Genomic DNA, 17818 nt, shown 5'->3' with positions numbered 1-17818 from the left:
ATATCTGTTCCGGAACGGGTAGAATGAATCTGAGCCCCTTTGTTAGGTTGGTTTGGTCTGACCACCATATCAGACTGTTTTTGGCTTCCTTGGAGAGGAGAATGTTTAGGTCCCTTTTCTTTTGAATGTCTCTTTGGTAAGGTCTGAGGAGCCATTGTAGGGGCCTCGCATGTAGACGTGCCCATTGAATTGTAGGGATGCAAGCTACCATGTGACCCTGTAGTTTTGCAAGTGACATGAGTTTGGATATTCTATTCCTTGTAGCTGAGAGCTGCGAAGGCTGCTCTCCCGATCAAGGCAGGAAGTAGAACTGGCTGTAGGGGGCGTTTACCCTCAGAAGCCAAGGAAAAATTTAAATATTAATTCCTGCCTCCCGAGCTAAGAGGAAAAGGAAACATCCATCTTGAAGATGCCCTTTGTTCCTCTGAGCCGAGAATTAGGTAAGACTGAGTGGGAAAGCTGGCCGGATCCAACCCAACCCCATGAGGCTCACTGGGTGACCTTGAGCCAGTCACCGACTCTCAGCCTAAATTACCTCACAGGTTTGCTGAGAGGGTAAAATAGGTAAGAGAATGGCATATGCTGCCATGAGATCTGTGGAGGAAGGGTGGGGTTAAGATGCTCCAAATAAAGAAAGAATAGGACGATAACCGCAATGGAAGCACACCGTCGTCCTTTGAAAGCGCCCTTGGAAACAGATAGAGTAATCTGATGGCATCCATTTGCAAAGCAATTGCAAAGTAGACACACTAGAACTGTGTCAGCCCAGAAATTCCCAACTTAATTACAGAAAGCTTCTCCCAGCTTAAAGCCAGAGATTTAGCCTCAATGGTCGCCTAGTCCCCAAACCAGTCAAATCAGAGACATGCAGGCCAACTGTATGCTTTTCTCAAGCGCAAACCGATTTTGATGTATATAGATTTTAAAACTGTATATTGTTATGTGATTGCTGTTGGAAGCCGCCCTGAGCCCGACTTTTTATTGGGTGAGAGCGGGATATAAATTGAATAAAATAAAACCCGCTAGCTTCTTTCCATGCAACCATCAGTTTCCTTGTATAGAATATGACCGCGCTGTGGCCATGACTAAGGCCGCACGCTTGTTCTGTGGAGCCTGTTGTTTAAGGCCCCGAGGGAGCATCCAAAATTAGAAACTCTGTAAAAAGCAAGGGAGCGCTCCCTCCTCTGCTGCCTTTCAAAACCACCTTGGTGAAAAGGTGTGAGAGTGAGGAGAGCAAAAATTGTACAATGGGGATTCATTTTGTCTCCTGAACCAAATCTAGGTCACATAAGAATTATGAAAGGGGACGGGAGAAGGTGGCCAGCAGTGAGGTCCCTGCCCTTTATGAAACTGCCCTCCCATTTGGGGACACTCATATTAGAAGAAGAAGAGTTGGTTTTTATATGCCGACTTCCTCTACCACTTAAGGATCAAACTGGCTTACAATCTCCTTCCCTTCTCCTCCCAAGGTCACCCAGCTGGCTTCATGTGTAGGAGTGGGAAAACAAACCCAGTTCACCTGATTAGCATCCGCCGCTCATGTGGAGGAGTGGGGAATCAAACCCAGTTCTCAAGATCAGAGTCGACCACTCCAAATCACCGCTCTTAACCACTACACCACTCTGGCTCTGATTTACTCATATATTTGGACAGAAAAGAAGATACCATCCCCTTGCCTCTCATGCTGCCAACTTAAAAAGCGGCCCCCAAATTAGATCCCCAAGAGCGCTCTCCAAAACTGATCTACACGCTTACAGTACACTCAGGCACAAAAGGAGCATCCCGTCGCAACGTCTTTTGGGTGCAGGGTACAACGAACAGCGAGAGGCATTAGCAAACACTACAGCGGCTCAGACTTACAGTACTTCACAAAATCCTTCTGAAAATCTTTCCTTGTGTTGACAAAGGCTCTTCCTCTTTCAGTTCCCACCACAAACACATCTGTTTCATACACGGCAATACAGGCAACTTCTGCCTTGGACTTGGCAAGCTCCTTGCACTGCAATGAAGAAAAGAAGAGCACCTTTGGTAGTGAGAAACACAGTTAGTGTAAATATCCATGGGGGGGGGGGGAGAAATGTGATAGAATTATACTGAATCTCTCTCATGCACGACTTTCAGCTCCAGCAACAGACTGCAAGGGTATCAGATAGAGCAGAGGTATTCATTTTACAGCTTGCGGAGAATCGCATTCGCATTTACCATCAACCAAAGGAGCCACACGACTCCTGCATGCCTTGTGCACCACCCCTCCAAATACACACATACAACAATGTGAGATACCGCTATTCATATTAAATATATACAAGCATACCTCTGAGATATTGCAGGTTCTGTTCCTGACCACCGCAATAAAGTGAGTCACCCTGTTTTGTTTTGTTTCCCAGTGCATTTAAAAGTTATGTTTACAGTATACTGTAGTTATTAAAAATATACTATAATAATAACAAAAAAGTTTGAAATACTGTGAGAATTGCCAAAATGTGACACAAAGATACTAAGAGAGCATTTGCTGTTGGAAAAATGGCACCGACAGACTTGCTCAAAAACGCTGTGTCTGCGAAGCACAATAAAGCAAAGCGCAATAAAACGAGGTATGCCTGTAAACATAACCTTTCAATTACCAGACTTACTCTGAGAATGTAGGGCTGCCACTGCTGAACCTTAGCCAGTTCTTGCATACCAGGAGTGAGGGAGAGGGCCTCCTCTCTCTTCCTTCTTGCTCTCTCTCCTCAGCAGGAGGCACAGTGGCTCAGGTGAGGGAGATTGAAAAGGCACCTGGAGGACAGCGAGATGGCTCTGGAGAAGGAGATCACCACCACCTCGCTATAGCCAGCTTGCTATTATCTTGCCATAGTGATGGCTTTATTTCCCCTTTTCTGTGGCCAGTTTGTTCTATACTTAAAGCTGCCCGGGTGCTGGAATGAATGCACAGAGGCTGCAGAGAAGAGTGGGGGTTGATGGAGAGGATGGGCCGTCCCGTCCCTGCTATAAGGCCCAGAGCTCAGGAAGGCTTGCCGTTTACATGACCTCCAGTATTTCAAGGAGGGAAGCACCTGCTGGCCACAAGCCATACTGGCCAATGACCCTGCCCAACTCTCTGGAACAGTGACACTCACTAGACAGAGCCTTTGCCAGCCTGTACCGCTACCTGAGATCACTGTAAGGATGCCGGTAATCGAATAACGAAGTCTACATAAAGGAAGGAGCAGAAGCAAGCTCTGTGTCTAGCCCGAGCTCAAACTCTTCTCTCTGGCATGCTACTTTTCTATAAGTGAAGATCAATTTTTGTATGGGAGAGTATTTAATCTCATAAGACAGGGTAAGTTCTCTTAGGATTGGTTCAGAATGCACGTGGAAGGCAATCCTTTCCCTCACCAAACTTTTGTTGTGCATAAAAAGCTAGCACACTAGGAAGCAAGCCTACAGCTCAACCATTTCAGTTTTCTAGCTTTGCACCTTGCAGGTGTTTTGGCATTGTGTGTACCCCTAACATTCAACTTTGGTTCTGTGTTCTGAAGCAGTACTAAACCAGAAAGACTGGCTTATGGTATTTCAAGACTGGCCTTTTCATGTTTCTCTCTATACCCTATTCTCTAAAAACCTGGCATTAAAAGAAGGATAGGGCTATTCATGGATACTAGTCATGATGCATACCTATTCTCTCCAGGATCATTCACAGTGGGTAGCCGTGTTAGTCTGTCTGCAGTAGTAGAAAAGGGCAAGAGTCCAGTAGCACCTTAAAGACTAACAAAAATATTTTCTGGTAGGTATCTGAAGAAGTGAGCTGTGGATCACGAAAGCTCATACCCTACCAGAAAATATTTTTGTTAGTCTTTAAGGTGCTACTGGACTCTTGCCCTTTTCTACTTCTCCAGGATCAGAGGAGTATGCCTATTGTATTAGGTGCTGCAGAACACAGGCAGAATAATGCTGCTGCAGTTGTCTTGTTTGTGGGCTTCCTAGAGGGACTGGGTTGGCCACTGTGTGAACAGACTGCTAGAGGTGATGGACCTTGGTCTGATCCAGCATGGCTTTTCTTACATTCTTAAGTTTCTTAGGATACTGAAATGCCCAAATGGTCCCAGAAGTGCGGAAGACAGACTGTCATGCCATACTGACTGAACAAATCATGCTAAAAAGCCTACATGCAATTACATTCTTGGCAAAAGACTGTCCCTGCCACTGACTAGATCACTCATTCTCAGTCCCTGTCACATCTGTTGATTTGTGCATGCTGTCAAGTAGACTGCACCTTAGCAACAAAAGACTGGTACCTCCTGCAACCACAGCCTTGACCTCTAAATCTCTCCTGCTGTTAAGGAAGGACACTAGGAATAACAAAGCTCCTCCCACACAATAGGAATAGGCAGAACTTGAGAAGTGCTAAGCAGTTAAAACATCTGAGCAGAATTAACCCTTATATACACAGGGATGCATACTGGAGAGGGCCTGGTTGGAAGATGAGGGACAGAGGAGCACCCAGTAGTTAGCAGTGCAGTGTAAGCTGGTGGTAAGCACTTAAAATGGGGGAAGGAAGAAGAGTTGGTTTTTATATGCCGACTTTCTCTACCGTTTAAAGAAGAATCAACTGGCTTAAAATCTCCTTCCCTTTCTTTTCCCACAACAGACACCTTGTGAGGGAGGTGGGGCTGAGAGAGTTCTGAGAGAACTGTGACTAGCCCAAGGTCACCCAGCTGGCTTCATGTGTAGGAGTGGGGAAACCAACTCGGTTTACCAGATTACAGTCCGCCGCTCATGTGGAGGAGTGGGGAATCAAACCCGGTTCTCCAGATTAGAGTCCACCGCTCCTAACCACTGCTCTTAACCACTACACAGCACTGAGGAATATTGGGAACCCCTGCCAGTGACACCTACTGCTGCTTGAAAGTTAACAGATGCAAAAGGAAAGCAACTAGCTGAATGGGTGCGCATTCTGGCACCCGGAGACGCGGCAAGAAAAAGAAGACATGATATAGCAGCCATCCACATCATCCAGGGTGGGGTTGTGGTAAGACTGTCGGAATAGGATCTGGGAGACACAGGTTCAAACCCTCATTCTGCCATGGATGTTCGCTGGGTGACTTTGGGCAAGTCGACACACTTTCAGACGAACCTACCACACAGGTTCGTTGTGAGGGCAAAATGGAGAAGAACGCCGTAAGCCACTTCAGGACCCCACTGGGGAGAAAGGAAGGGTACAAACACAACAAACTAAATTAATTCTCACCATCGACTCAAGGGCTGACATGAGGAAGGTTACAACCATTCGGCTTTCGGAGGAGTCCTCGTCGTGGCTGGATGCTGCCGCCATCGCTGCCTGAGCCATTTGTGCTGCAAATAAATAAGATAAAGTGTGTGTGTGTATGTGGGGTGGACACAAATCAAAATAAGAGTCATCCATGGATGAAACACTTTTCTTTTTCGTACAGCATGAGACGCAAAATCACTAACCAGACTAAGTCAAGTCAGGAGACCAGTTCATTGCAGAAGGCATTTCTGGTGGCTTTCAGAAGCCACACATTTTACTACCGCTGATCTGAGGCTATCAAGGAGGTGCTTGCCAGAGGAGATATAAGCTTCTGGGCCCCCTTTCCAGTGTTCGCCCAAGCCCTAACAAGGTAAAAAGACATGAGCTAATCCCATCAATCAACCTAAATTGGGCAGCACTATACTCTCCCATTTATGCTGAAACAGAGTGAAACTTAACATAGACCAATCCTTCAGCTGTCCTGACCCAGTTTAGCAAATGGTGACAGTGCACAACCCCAGTCACATTTCTTTTACTGTATGATGCTTCGTTGGTGAACATACAAAGATGTGGAAAAGAACTGCGCTACAAGCGCCTCATGGCAAGAGCACCCTATCAAAAATTATTTCCAGGGCTGTAGGGAAACGTCTGAATGCTCAATAGCCAGAAAGAAAACGAGATGCCCAAGTTTGTTACTTATTTGAACATTGGCATCTGCCATGTAATAGCTTTAGGTTGCTAGCTAACAGCAAACATCATTAAAAAAAACACATACATGCCAGCAATATTATGCACCATATGTAATTCAAAAGCTAGCCTTTGAAGCATTTGAAAAAATGTGCAATGTTAGGACTAGGGAGACCTCAAGTTTTCACCTGGCTCCATATAGCTGGAGAAAGCCTGCCTTCACAGAACCAATATAACCTCCCACAAGCATGGATTGTACAGAGAGTTTGCATGAAGACAGACTCAGGCCGTTTCTTTTCATGCTGTTAGATAAATTTGCTTTTCAGGACCTGGCTCAAACGTTTTTTTGGGTATTCCGTGTCAAACAGCATCACTAAAAATCAGACACTGCTAATGCAAAGGGGCTGCAGGCTGCATTTGACACGCATATGATAAATGCACATAACTACAGCACATAGCAAGCTTACTGAAGTTTATGGCTGAATTCTAACCATGGTTTTCTTTAATGCAGATGCCCCTGCCTCCTCCAGTAAATGAAAACATGGTCATCAAACGAAGAATGTGCCCTGTGGGTCATTTTCTGCAGCAGCCCCCTTTCTGCTTGGCCTCTTAGGTTCCTGCTGCAAACTTATTTCCCACCTGTCCCTTTGTACACACAATCTGCCCTTCATTCCTAAGCTGTTTCTCCCTTGCTCACAATGAATTCTTACTACCTTGCTTATCACTAAGGAGAACCATACCTACAGCAGAGAAAAAATTCACAACCCCATTTCTCTCTTTCTGGGATCCTAGTAGGCCCATAACCCATGTCTGGGAAACTCTAACCCATCACTATGTATAGGCCTCTTATCAATATGACAAAAAACTAGCTGTGCTTTCTCAAACATGCACTGTTGTTCCACGCCCCCACCCATTTGAGAACTACTCCCCATATCTTATACTTTATTGTCAACAGCCAATGAAAGTCCAGTTTGTATTGTCATACCTATTCTCTGCATTATAAGAATTCTGCACAGCTAAAATGGAACCTGAAACAGAAAAATGCATAACTGAAATGTGATCATATTGTCTGAGCGAGATGAGTTTGAGACATTATGCCTATAGACCTGGGACCTTTCCAAACAGTGAAAAATAAAGCCAACCACATTTTAACACGAAGTGCTATATTCATTCTTGCCCTACACAGAACAGGTACACAACATCTAATCCCCACATAATGGGAAGGAAGGGAGGGTGAGAGAAAGAGCACCTTGCTCAGAAAACAACAGCCTTGTTGTTTACTGACGTACGTTTAATCTTTGGGAGTTTTGTTTCTTGCTGCTCCTCTGCAGCACACCTCTTTTAAAGTTTTCCCTGCTCCATTTCACTTACAGCTGAATCCTATGATCTTCTTCCAGAAATGAAGCTTGTTCCCATGAATGCGTGCTTAGGATCACACCGTTAGATCCCTAAAAGTGTCAGGCAAGGCAGAAGGAGCAAGTATGCTTCCTGCTTTTCAATGTGCAGGTTTGTTGTGGGTTGAGGGGTCTGCACGGCCACCAAGGACATTTTGCTCAAGGATTGGGGCAGGAACTGGAAGTGACTTCACAGATACCGTCCAATAGGTACCCACGAGACTAGTGCAACCGCTAACGGCAACGTACTTGGCACATGAACAGCTGCATCTGCAGGACACTGAAATCACACTTCCCAGCCACTTAGAATAATCCTGAGTGGTGGTGTGTGTGGGGGGGTGATGACATCACCACAACAGATGAGCAAACAGGACAGATTTCAGCTGGATCCCCTTGCAGCAACTTAATACACTTAAGTCCTTGAAATCCAGCCACTTTCTTGGAGGCAACCCTAGCAATTAATACAGACCGAACTCATTTCATTTTGCTGCGAACGTCTTTCCCCCAAGGAACAATCTCTCTGCAGAATTGGCTTGTTCTGGCTCTCTCCACAGCTCTGACTTCAAAAACACTCTAAGGTGCAACGCTGCCAAGGCTGGACTAGGCGGTACAAATTCGAGGATGCTCTCGAAAGGTAGGTTTTTTTCCAGCATTTATTTAGAGCAGTAGGAAACACTGGGTTTGGATCAAGGAGGCCTGGACTGAAACTTCTCTTCAGGCCATAATGGGCACAGCTGGTGACCCAAAGGCAAGTCACTTTTTAGTGGCAATAAATAAATTCAGAAGCAATATCTTAATTGTTTCTTTCAATAACATGATTTTTTTTTTTTACATCAAGTCACAACCAACTTATGGAGACCCCGCAGGGTTTTCAGGACAAGAGACGTTCAGAGGTGGTTTGCCATTGCCTGCTTACGCATCACGGCTCTGGTATTCCTTGGTGGCCTCCCATCTAAACACTGATCAGGGCTGACTCTGCTTAGCTTCCAGGTTCTGATGAGATCATGCTACCTAGGTCAGGGCAAATTAATTCTCTACAAATAGCTTAGATAAAACTAAGCAAACTTTATTCCAAATAGAAAAGATTCCGTGGAAACAGCCTCAATGACTGGATACCCATCAATCACCACCAAGGTTTACCTTTGACCCCAGATTAATTTGCTGTTCGGAAGGAATAAAATGTAACTTTGTACTTCACTTATTCTTGTTTTTTAAATTTATAGCTTTTGTAGCCTGCTTTCCTCTAGAAGATTCACCAACACTCAAGGATACCCCCCTGAGGAATTACAGGATGCAAATGTGAGACCGTTTTTCTCCATAGCAAAAAACACTAACACCTGAAAATTTGACTTTAGAAAATAGCAGTCACTATTGTGGGTAGACTCTAAACAAACCAAGATTCCAAAATTACAACACAAAACTTTGTACTTAAAAAAAGCTCTAGTCATTTTTGATGATTAGCATAGAATAGAGATTCTTGGGGGGAATATAGGGGGGAAACCCAGTCTTCTTAGGACTCCCCACCCCCATTTTGTCCAATGGAAAAACTAGGAAATTTTGTGGAGTGCTAAAGAACAGCTCACTTGATTTTTTTTCCCTTTTGCAATGCATGACAAGCTTTTTTAAGTCAAGGTTTTACTAACTCAAAAAGTCTGAGGACTTTTTTCCATTGGAAAAACTGGGAAATTTTGCAGAGCTGGGGAAAAATATTGAATGAGTGAAATGTTCTACAGCAGCAAAAGGTGCAGAAGTTTGCAATTCTCTTGTGCTTTAGTATTGAGTATACTTGCAATTCTGCTTGTAGTAAACTAGAGAATCTATATTTTTAAATACTGTAAATAAGCAAATTAACACAATTGTAAATGCTAAGTTATAAATGATGCAATTTATGTTGTTAAAGCAGCAAAACAGATTTTGGTTTGACAGAAAAGTCACTATTGCTTATATTTCAGTTTTCCCACAAATTTCCAGTTTTTTTCAGGAAACATCCCCCACACACTTTTTCCATGTCTTCAAGATTTCTGGAAATTTTACATCTCTAGTACAGACAGGGGACCAAAGAAGTCAAATAGCTGATGAAAAACATCACAAGAGGGGAGAAGTTTTAAAGGCCCATCACCACAAATAAACGGAAGAGTCTGGAGAAATCACATTGCAGGCCATTCATCCACCATTAACTAGAAACAGTGGGATACAGACATTGAGCAAGCAAGGGGGGATCTGGACTAGACAGAAGAGTGAAGGGACTCTTCCCCCACTCCAATAACAAAACCGAAAAACAGTAGTGTTAAGGTTACAGTAAACAGTTATTTCCTGAAGCCACAAGAAACAGATCTTTCCTGCCCTACGCCAAGGAGTCAGGGCAAGCATCTTCTTCAACCCTTGAGCTACAAATATTACAATCCTAATTATCCATCTCAAATACGCAGGAAACACCACTGGCCTTTAAAGATGCCAAGTCTGCACAGGGCTGCAAAATCTATTTCATACACCTGAGTTGCCAGCATCAAAATTCTAAGCTCTTAGCAACTGAGTTGAGATTCAAGAAATCATAGCGAGTTTCGCAGCTAATAAGGGATTAGATTTTAGGATGAGACTTAGTAACAAACCCAGTGTTCTGTACACTGCATCAGACTGGCTATGTGGGAAGAGTGAAAGGTGAAAGGAGAGATCTCCCTCTCTGGGGATGGCACTTTGGAGGCTTTAGAAAACAAGCAAGGCATTGCATAGAATTTTGGATTGCAACCCACCCATTCTAGAAAAAACATGTATTTTGGAAAAATGGGAAGCAGTAAGAAGCTGAACACGTGAAGCTGCCTTATACTGAATCAGACCCTTGGTCCATCACAGTCACTACTGTCCACTCAGACTGGCAGAGGCTTTCCAAGATCTCAAGCAGAGGTCCTTCAGGTCACCTGCTGCCAGAGCCTTTAACCAGAGATGTCAGGGATAGAACCTGGGATCCTCTGCTTGCTGAGCAGGTGCTCTTACACTGAGCCATGGCTCCCTCTAGGTCAGAATTTAGGAACCTGCATCAGCCAATGATGCAGGAATTAGCAACTCCTACCACTGCAAAAATAAGGAAGTGTTTACTCAAAATATGCTCCCTTGCCTCACCATAGGTTCTCTCACTACTGACTGGGGGTGGGGGTGGGAAATCATCAAACAGTAAAAGGCTCCCATTAAATTCTGGGGGCGGGGGAAGAGAAAGAAAAGCATAGTTTTTTTCAAAAGTCTCCTGAGCCACAAGGCTCCCTGCACAATCAAACTGGAAATAAGGGGTACTGAACACCTCAGGAGCTCCGCCATAAACAAAGCCCTTTGCCCCACTAAAAGAACACTGGTCATACCCCTCAGCAAGAAACACTTTTTGTGGGGTACAGATTACTTTCCCTTGTTGACTTTCCAACAAGGAAGTGTAGTTGGAAAACTCTAAGGAAAGCGAGAGGGAAGAAGTGGTATGAAAGGTATCCATGCACATACATGGGGGGGGGGGGCTGGAGCAAGAATACAACTTCCAAAAGAGGAAGTAAGTTGGGAAGAAAGTCACCACCTGAAGTAGACATGAACATGTAACCTACCTCTTCCCAAAAAGGTGAACAGGAACTTCCAAGAAATAAAACTGAATAGCAAGATGTGTGTAAGACTGTCCAGTTTTTCAAAAACATATAACAGAAGATTCATCTAGATCCCTTTTATCGACATGGGAGAGGAGCCAGTTTTTTTGAGGGGGGGTGGGAATCCTCCTCACATGCCAAAGTGCACAGTAGTGTTGGCGGATGGTGAGAAAGGAATTAAAGGTTGCAAACAAATCTTGTGTGGGGGAAGAGAAAGTAAGTGTTTTACGAACCCATTATTAAAAAATGGGGGGTAGGAAGAAAAGAAATAATAGACTAAGCTTGCAATTCAATTGCACACTTGGGAATAAGTCCTGATGAACACAGTGGGACTTACTTTTGAGTAAACGTACCTATATTTATTTCCCATATGTACACACAATCTTTCTACCAAATGCACTGAAAGTGCCTTACAACTGGAAATAATGGTGTGCAATCTAAACAGGATCAGAAACTAACAGGGAAGTGACTTTATGTATTCCATCTCTGTACAGGGGAGGAAAGGGACAAAAAAGATATTTTCCATCCAATCCAGTTGCAGGAAGAGGAAAAGGGGAGGGAAGAGTTACTTAAATTAGAAAAACAGTGCACGGCATTCATCAAATCAACCGATTCCATTACAATTCCTTTAGATTTTTAAAAACTATACTAATTTAGAAACTACAGTCATAAAAGAAATTAATTAGGTGAAAAGTTTGTTGGAAGGGGAGAAGGATCCTTTCTTCATCCCTTCCACAAACAGAGAGAAAAGAGAAGAAAAGACCTCCCACAGAATTTTAAAAACGATTTCTAGAAATCACAGCCATAAAATAAACGAATTACGATAAAAGTTTGTTTGGGGGGCGGAGGATCTTTCTTCATCCCTTCCACAAACAGATTTCCATTTGAAGGCAATTACTGGGGGGGGGGGAGAAAAGAGAAGAACAGACCTCCCACAGATGATTACTAGGGGGGGAGAAGCTTTCCTTGGGACACACTGATGGGTAGGGGTACACAGAAGAAAAACTAACTGACCGGAATAAGAGAAGGTAGAAAAATCAATGAGAGACACAGAAAGGAGAAGAATTCACTAAGCAGGCCCTTCCAAACTCCCAGGGGTGGAAGAAGAATAAAACTTTATAAGGACAACAACAATACATGCAAAAGAACGAACACCCCCCAAATGAAAAATTGGCTGAAGCGGTCCTCCCGTTCCCAAATCCGGTAATGGTGCAGTATGTCTAGTGCGGGGAGGAAGAAAAATTAACAGCGATAATTTTACGAAGAAGAAGATTAGTTACAACTTTAGCAAAAAATAATAATAATAAAAAGATGATCTCTGCAATAACATTACCGATAATTCCTGCCTCCCCACACAGACACAACTATTCCCAATTTTGGGAGAGGGGTAGGGGGAAGAAGCCTCCTTCAGATGCTTTTCTAAGCCCTCTGCTTGGGTTAATAACCAGAACAGTACACCATGCAGAGGGCTCAGCCTTTTCCTGCAGGGAAAAAAAATCAGCTAAAGAAGTCCTTTTAAATGGGGGGAGGGGGGGAATTAACCCTGAATTTAATATTATTATTTTTAAAAAAAATGTTTACATTTGGTCTCCACATCGACCCACTTGGGGGTGGGGGACGTGGAGAGGAGGAAGCTGTTTTGTCTCCATTAGGAGGAGGTTGATTAATTCATCCAACCCCCCCTCCCTCCCTTTAAGCCTACAGGCTGAAGTCTTATTCAACCGGGGGGGGGGGCTAAATGGGGAGGGGAAAACACACGTTATTAAGCCGAGATCCTATTAAAAGATCCTATTGATAAAAACAAAATGCAGCCTCTCCAACAACAACCCCCCCCCAAGAAAGGGCACACTAAGAGATCCCTTCCTTTTCTCACACACATACCCCCCCACCATGGGGGGTGTATATGGGGGTGGGGGTGTATATGGGGGTGGGGGTGTATATGGGGGAGGGGATTTCCCCCCCGACCCCCCTCACGCGATCCTCCCCTCCCCCACTCCCCTCCCCCACTCACTCGTTGCTTCGGCGTCGCGCTTTCTGTGAGGGGGGGGAGGAGAGTCGATCTCCGGCCGCCCACGAGGCCACCCGGCTCGGCTCCGTCCTCGAATTATGACCGTTATTAACTGTCGTTCTACTCTCTCCTTGCTCCCCCCTCGGGGTTTTTTGGGGGGCCCCTCCCTCAAGTGTCGGGGCGGCGCGCGGGCCCTTCGCTCAACGGCTCACCCTGAACCCAGAACCGGGGAGGGAGGGGGTTGGACCCGCTGAGCGAGGCGAGCGCCTTCTGATTTGCGCATGCCCGGCCGCCGCTAGGCCCGCCGGGCGATGTAGTTCGCTCCGAGGGGTCCGGACGCTCGCGACAAGCGTCCGAGCGGGAGCGGGGAAACTACGACTCCCAGGAAGCCCCGCGCGGCGAAATGAGCATGGGAGAGACGGCAAAAAAAAAAAAGGGCTACGCTGGCCTCTTTCTTAGGACCAGAAAGAGAGTCAATGAGGAGTGGGAGGAAGGGAGGGGAAAAGATGGCTGTGCGGAGGGGGAGGCCTGCAAAGGCCTCCGCAGCTCCGTGCACTGAGAGGAAGGAGCATTGCAAGGGGGGGGGGGAAAGGACGGGGAAATGGGTGCATTGCAAACATATGCAGGCATAATTCACAGCGCCTTGCAAGCATATGCATGCATAAACACACACATCTGGAACATTTTCCAGGTTTTCAGCGCCTTGTGCCCTGCAAACAAACCCACCGAGCCCCTTTTGTGTGTGTGTGCTCGTGCTCCAAGCGCTGCCACCGCGTCAATCCCGCCCCCTTTCCCATGCACAATGAGGGAATCTTGCTGCAGAGGCAGGAGGCTCGGCAAAAGCAAGGCCTGGGCGAAAGGAAGGCCGGGCCTTGTCCGTCCTCCATTTCCCCATGCAGCTTTGCAGGGCGTCTGGCTGCTCTTTGAGCCCTGCCAGCTGGCTGGTGCAAAAGGACAACTGTGCAAAAAAGGAAGGGCAATAATGCAGAATTGATCAGTTGCTTTTGGCACAAAGACGTCGCGTGATGTTTAATGTCGGCTGCTGTTTCCAGGTGGCAGGACAAATTTATTTTGTAGCCCGGATAGTATATTTTTTTTTCCTGACCTTGAGGGCTAGAAACATTTTAATAATACTGCCGTTAATTTGATTGCTTATTCATAATTAGACCAGACCTGTTCGCAGTGTGGTTATCTGTTAAATGTTGCCCGAACACACATGAAAAAGAAGACCGTGTCCTTTTCGTCCTCCTAGTACATCCTCAAGATGTATACACTCATTTTTTTATTTTTTTAAATCTGAGTGAACTGATTTGTTCACAACCCTACAATCATATACAACTAGTAAATTTTCAAAACGGATACCTTATGTTAGACACGATTACTGGCTGCTGTGATTATCTATGGCCCAAACGGTTTTTTCCCCCAACCTTGAGGGCTAGAAACATTTATGAACGTTATTAATATGATTGCTTATTAGAGATAAGAGCAAAATGTTTTCCAGCATGATTCACTATTAAAATATTTCCCAAACGCACTTGAAGGAAGCCACGACTTTTCCATCTTCTGTTTCCAATACGTTCTCAGTGCATTCACGTTACTTTAAAAAATATACCGTGAACTAATTTGCATAGTACTGCAATCCAATTGCAAGGGAAAGAAAGGATGTCAGCATCTTATCTTTTTAAAAATATGGTCTGAGTTTTTTTTTTTGCAAAACCTTGAGTTCTAGAAATATATTCAGCACACGTAAAATTCGCTAACATTATTAATTAGATTGGGGATTCAATACGTCAGGAGAAAAACCTCAATGTGGATCTCTGTTACTGTAACGTCTACGCAATTTTTTCCGCAAGGGCAGGAAAGATTTCAAACATACGCAACCTGTGTTTAATATTTTATTTAGGGTTGCCAACCTCCACGTAGAGAACTCCCGCTATTACAACTGATCTCCAGGCGACAGAGATCAGTTCCCTTGGAGAAAATGGCTGCATTGGCAATTGGACTCTATGGCACTGAAGCCCTTCCCCCTCTCCGAATCCACCTTTGTCAGGCTCCATCCCCAAAATTTCCAGGTATTTTCCAACCCGGAGCTGGCAACCCTAAGTTTGTTCAATGTGATGTTTGCTTGTTTTTTTAATCCTCAGATTCTCAGCTTTATTACAGTATAATTTCTGTACTATTCCACAAAGTGGCCACAGGTCAATGTTTATTAAAATAGGTTTGGCGTTTTGAATGACATCTGAACACATTTATCTTATATAAAAATAAATATATATAAATAACATAAGATTCAGGGTTCCGAAGAAAAATAAGAATATCCTGACCTATACTAAAGGCTAAGGGTGGGTAATAAGACAAAGGGGGGAAATGATTTTTTTTCTGAAGGGGGAATGTTCAAATATGAGTTGTAAAAATGCGCTAATGTTTTAATAATGTTTGTTTGAAATGTTTGCATACTTGCTTTTCTCTTGCACATCTTAGGACTCAAAGCAGTTTGATAAAATAATAAATATTAAAACAACCGTTATAAAAGTCCATTTAAAAGCAATTTAAAAACCCAACAGCAGGGGCATAAGAGCTTAACTCTATATTTTAAAAATATTTTAATTATATTTGTAAATATTTCTCTCTTATCCCCAAGCCATTTTCCCACCAAACCTGAGAGGAAGAAAAGGAGAATGGTGGGAAATTCTAGAGGGGATGATACGGCCTTTGGAGTGTTGCATATGCTTCAATTCCCCCCTCTCCCGGTCTCCTTTCAGGAAGATGTGAAGGGTTTATTTTAAAAATAAGTGGCGGCCAAAGCATCTCCACTTCAGCAAACATGCCCATGTGTCTGTTAATTACTATTTTTATTGACTGATTTACAGGATTTATTGGCAGGTTTTCAAAAATTTCAAATCAGTGCACAGCCATGATAAAATGTTGAAATAAAGCAAGAAGCTGCTATTCTTAAACTAAAAAATATGACTGTGTAACAAAATAATCCTGACATTAGAGGGCCTCGTGGCGCAGAGTGGTAAACTGCAGCACTGCAGTCCAAGCTCTGCTCACGACCTGCGTGCGATCCCGACGGAAGTCGGTTTCAGGTAGCCGGCTCAAGGTTGACTCAAGCCTTCCATCCTTCCAAGGTCAGTCAAATGAGTGCCCAGCTTGCTGGGGGTCAAGGGAAGATGACTGGGGAAGGCACTGGCAAACCACCCCGCAAATAAAGTCTGCCTTGGAAATGTCGGGATGTGACGTCACCCCATGGGTCAGGAATGACCCGGTGCTTGCCCAGGGGACCTTTACCTTTTAAAAACCTTCATTCCAACCAAGCTTGATTTAAAAGCTGGAATTCCAAGTTCAGCAAAAATCAACAGAAAAGTTTTAACTCCTCAGCAGAACACCTGTAAAAAGGTCCCAACCTAACCTCTCAGCTCAATGCAGGACAAAGCTCTGTGGCAGCTACAGAGAAGGCCCTGCCACATGTGGCAGCCATTCTGGCCTCACTGCAAGATGGAGCATTAAGCAGGGTTTCTGCAGCTTTTCTCAGTTCACAGGAGGAGGTTTATGGGCCGGTGTGATGTGGCATAGCGGTTAGAGTGCTGGACTAGGTATGGCCCTTGAAACACCCAGAATTAGATTCAAATCCCCAGAGGCCAGGAAACTCACTGGGTTATAGGGTTGCCAACCTCCAGGTGGGGCCAGGATATCTCCTGGAATTACAACTGATTTCCACACAACAAGTATCAGTTCCCCTGGAGAAAGTGGCCGCTTTGGAGGGTGGATTATATGATATTATACCACATGGAGTCCCCTGCCCTCCCCAAACCTGGCCCGTCCCAGGCTCCAGGAGTTTCCCAAGCCGGCAGCGGCAACCCTACTGGGTTACTTTGGGCCAGTCAAGGTTTTCCTAGCTGTGCAAGCGTGGTGAGAGAACCAGTGTGGTATAGTGGTTAAGAGCGGTGGACTCTGATCTGGAGAACCAGGTTTGATTCCCCCACGCTTCCACATGAGAGGCGGACGCTAATCTGGTGAACTGGATTTGTTTCCCTCTCCTACACATGAAGCCAACTGGGTGACCTTGGGCTACTCACAGTTCTCTCAGCCCCACGTACCTCACAGGGTGTCTGTTGTGGGGAGGGGAAGGGAAGGTGATTGTAAGCCGGTTTGATTCTTCCTTAAGTGGTAGAGAAAGTTGGCATATAAAAACCAACTCTTCTTCTTCAAACAGCAGCTCCCTGGGACCATTTCAGGTGAAAATGGTGCAAGGGAAGCTTAGGATTTTCCCTTTAGGGGGAAAGTTTAAGCCTTCTCTCTCCATGGTTCTGATCTAAAAGGAGCCCCCACAGGGCTAGGGATTAACTTCCCATCACATCTCCCAGAGTTGGTTTTTATATGTTGATTTTCTGTACCTTTTAAAGAGAATCAAGCTGTTTTACAATCTCCTTCCCTTCCTCTCCCCACAACAGGCACCTTGTGAGGTAGGTGGGGCTGACAAGAGTTCTGAGAAAGCTGTGACTAGCCCAAGGTCACCCAGCTGGCTTCAGGGTGGAGAATTACCACCCACAGCCCCCATTTCCTATCCTCGAGGAATTGAGGAGTGGGGGGATAAATGGCTTCCACCCAGTGTCACTCTAGGAATTTCCCCTAGTCTCGATGGTCAAGATCATCAAGACTAAGGGAGGCAGCTGAGAGCATCACCCAGAAGCGACATCAAATCCTCACCAAACTCCATCCCCCCAGGCACATACCCCCAAATCTCCCTACATTTGCTGAGGCAGTATTGGGAATCTTAGGCCAAAGAGTTCTGACATCATGGCCAAGGAGGATCTGCCTCCCTGCACTTGGTCAAAGAAGTTGGCCATCCTTTCTTAAA

At 44.9% G+C, this 17818-nt stretch overlaps 1 protein-coding gene across 1 annotated transcript in view; it reads right to left on the bottom strand.

Annotated features, from left to right (window-relative positions):
• GTF2I (general transcription factor IIi) overlaps nt 1-12989 on the bottom strand; it is a 67352-nt gene extending 54363 nt beyond the window's left edge. Inside the window, exons 1-3 of the mRNA XM_056865583.1 lie at nt 12961-12989; nt 5231-5334; nt 1861-1999 (exon numbers count right to left, since the gene is read on the bottom strand). Coding sequence (XP_056721561.1) covers nt 1861-1999; nt 5231-5329 — 238 coding nt within the window. The 5' untranslated portion in view covers nt 5330-5334; nt 12961-12989. The remainder of the gene's footprint in view (nt 1-1860; nt 2000-5230; nt 5335-12960) is intronic.
• Between the last annotated feature and the right edge of the window lie 4829 nt (nt 12990-17818).

The sequence above is a fragment of the Euleptes europaea genome, chromosome 19 (genome assembly GCF_029931775.1).
Source record: "Euleptes europaea isolate rEulEur1 chromosome 19, rEulEur1.hap1, whole genome shotgun sequence".
NCBI classification, from domain to species: Eukaryota; Metazoa; Chordata; class Lepidosauria; order Squamata; family Sphaerodactylidae; genus Euleptes; species Euleptes europaea.
The sequence above is the reverse complement of the archived record's forward strand: the minus strand, read 5'-3'. Positions and strand labels throughout refer to the sequence as shown.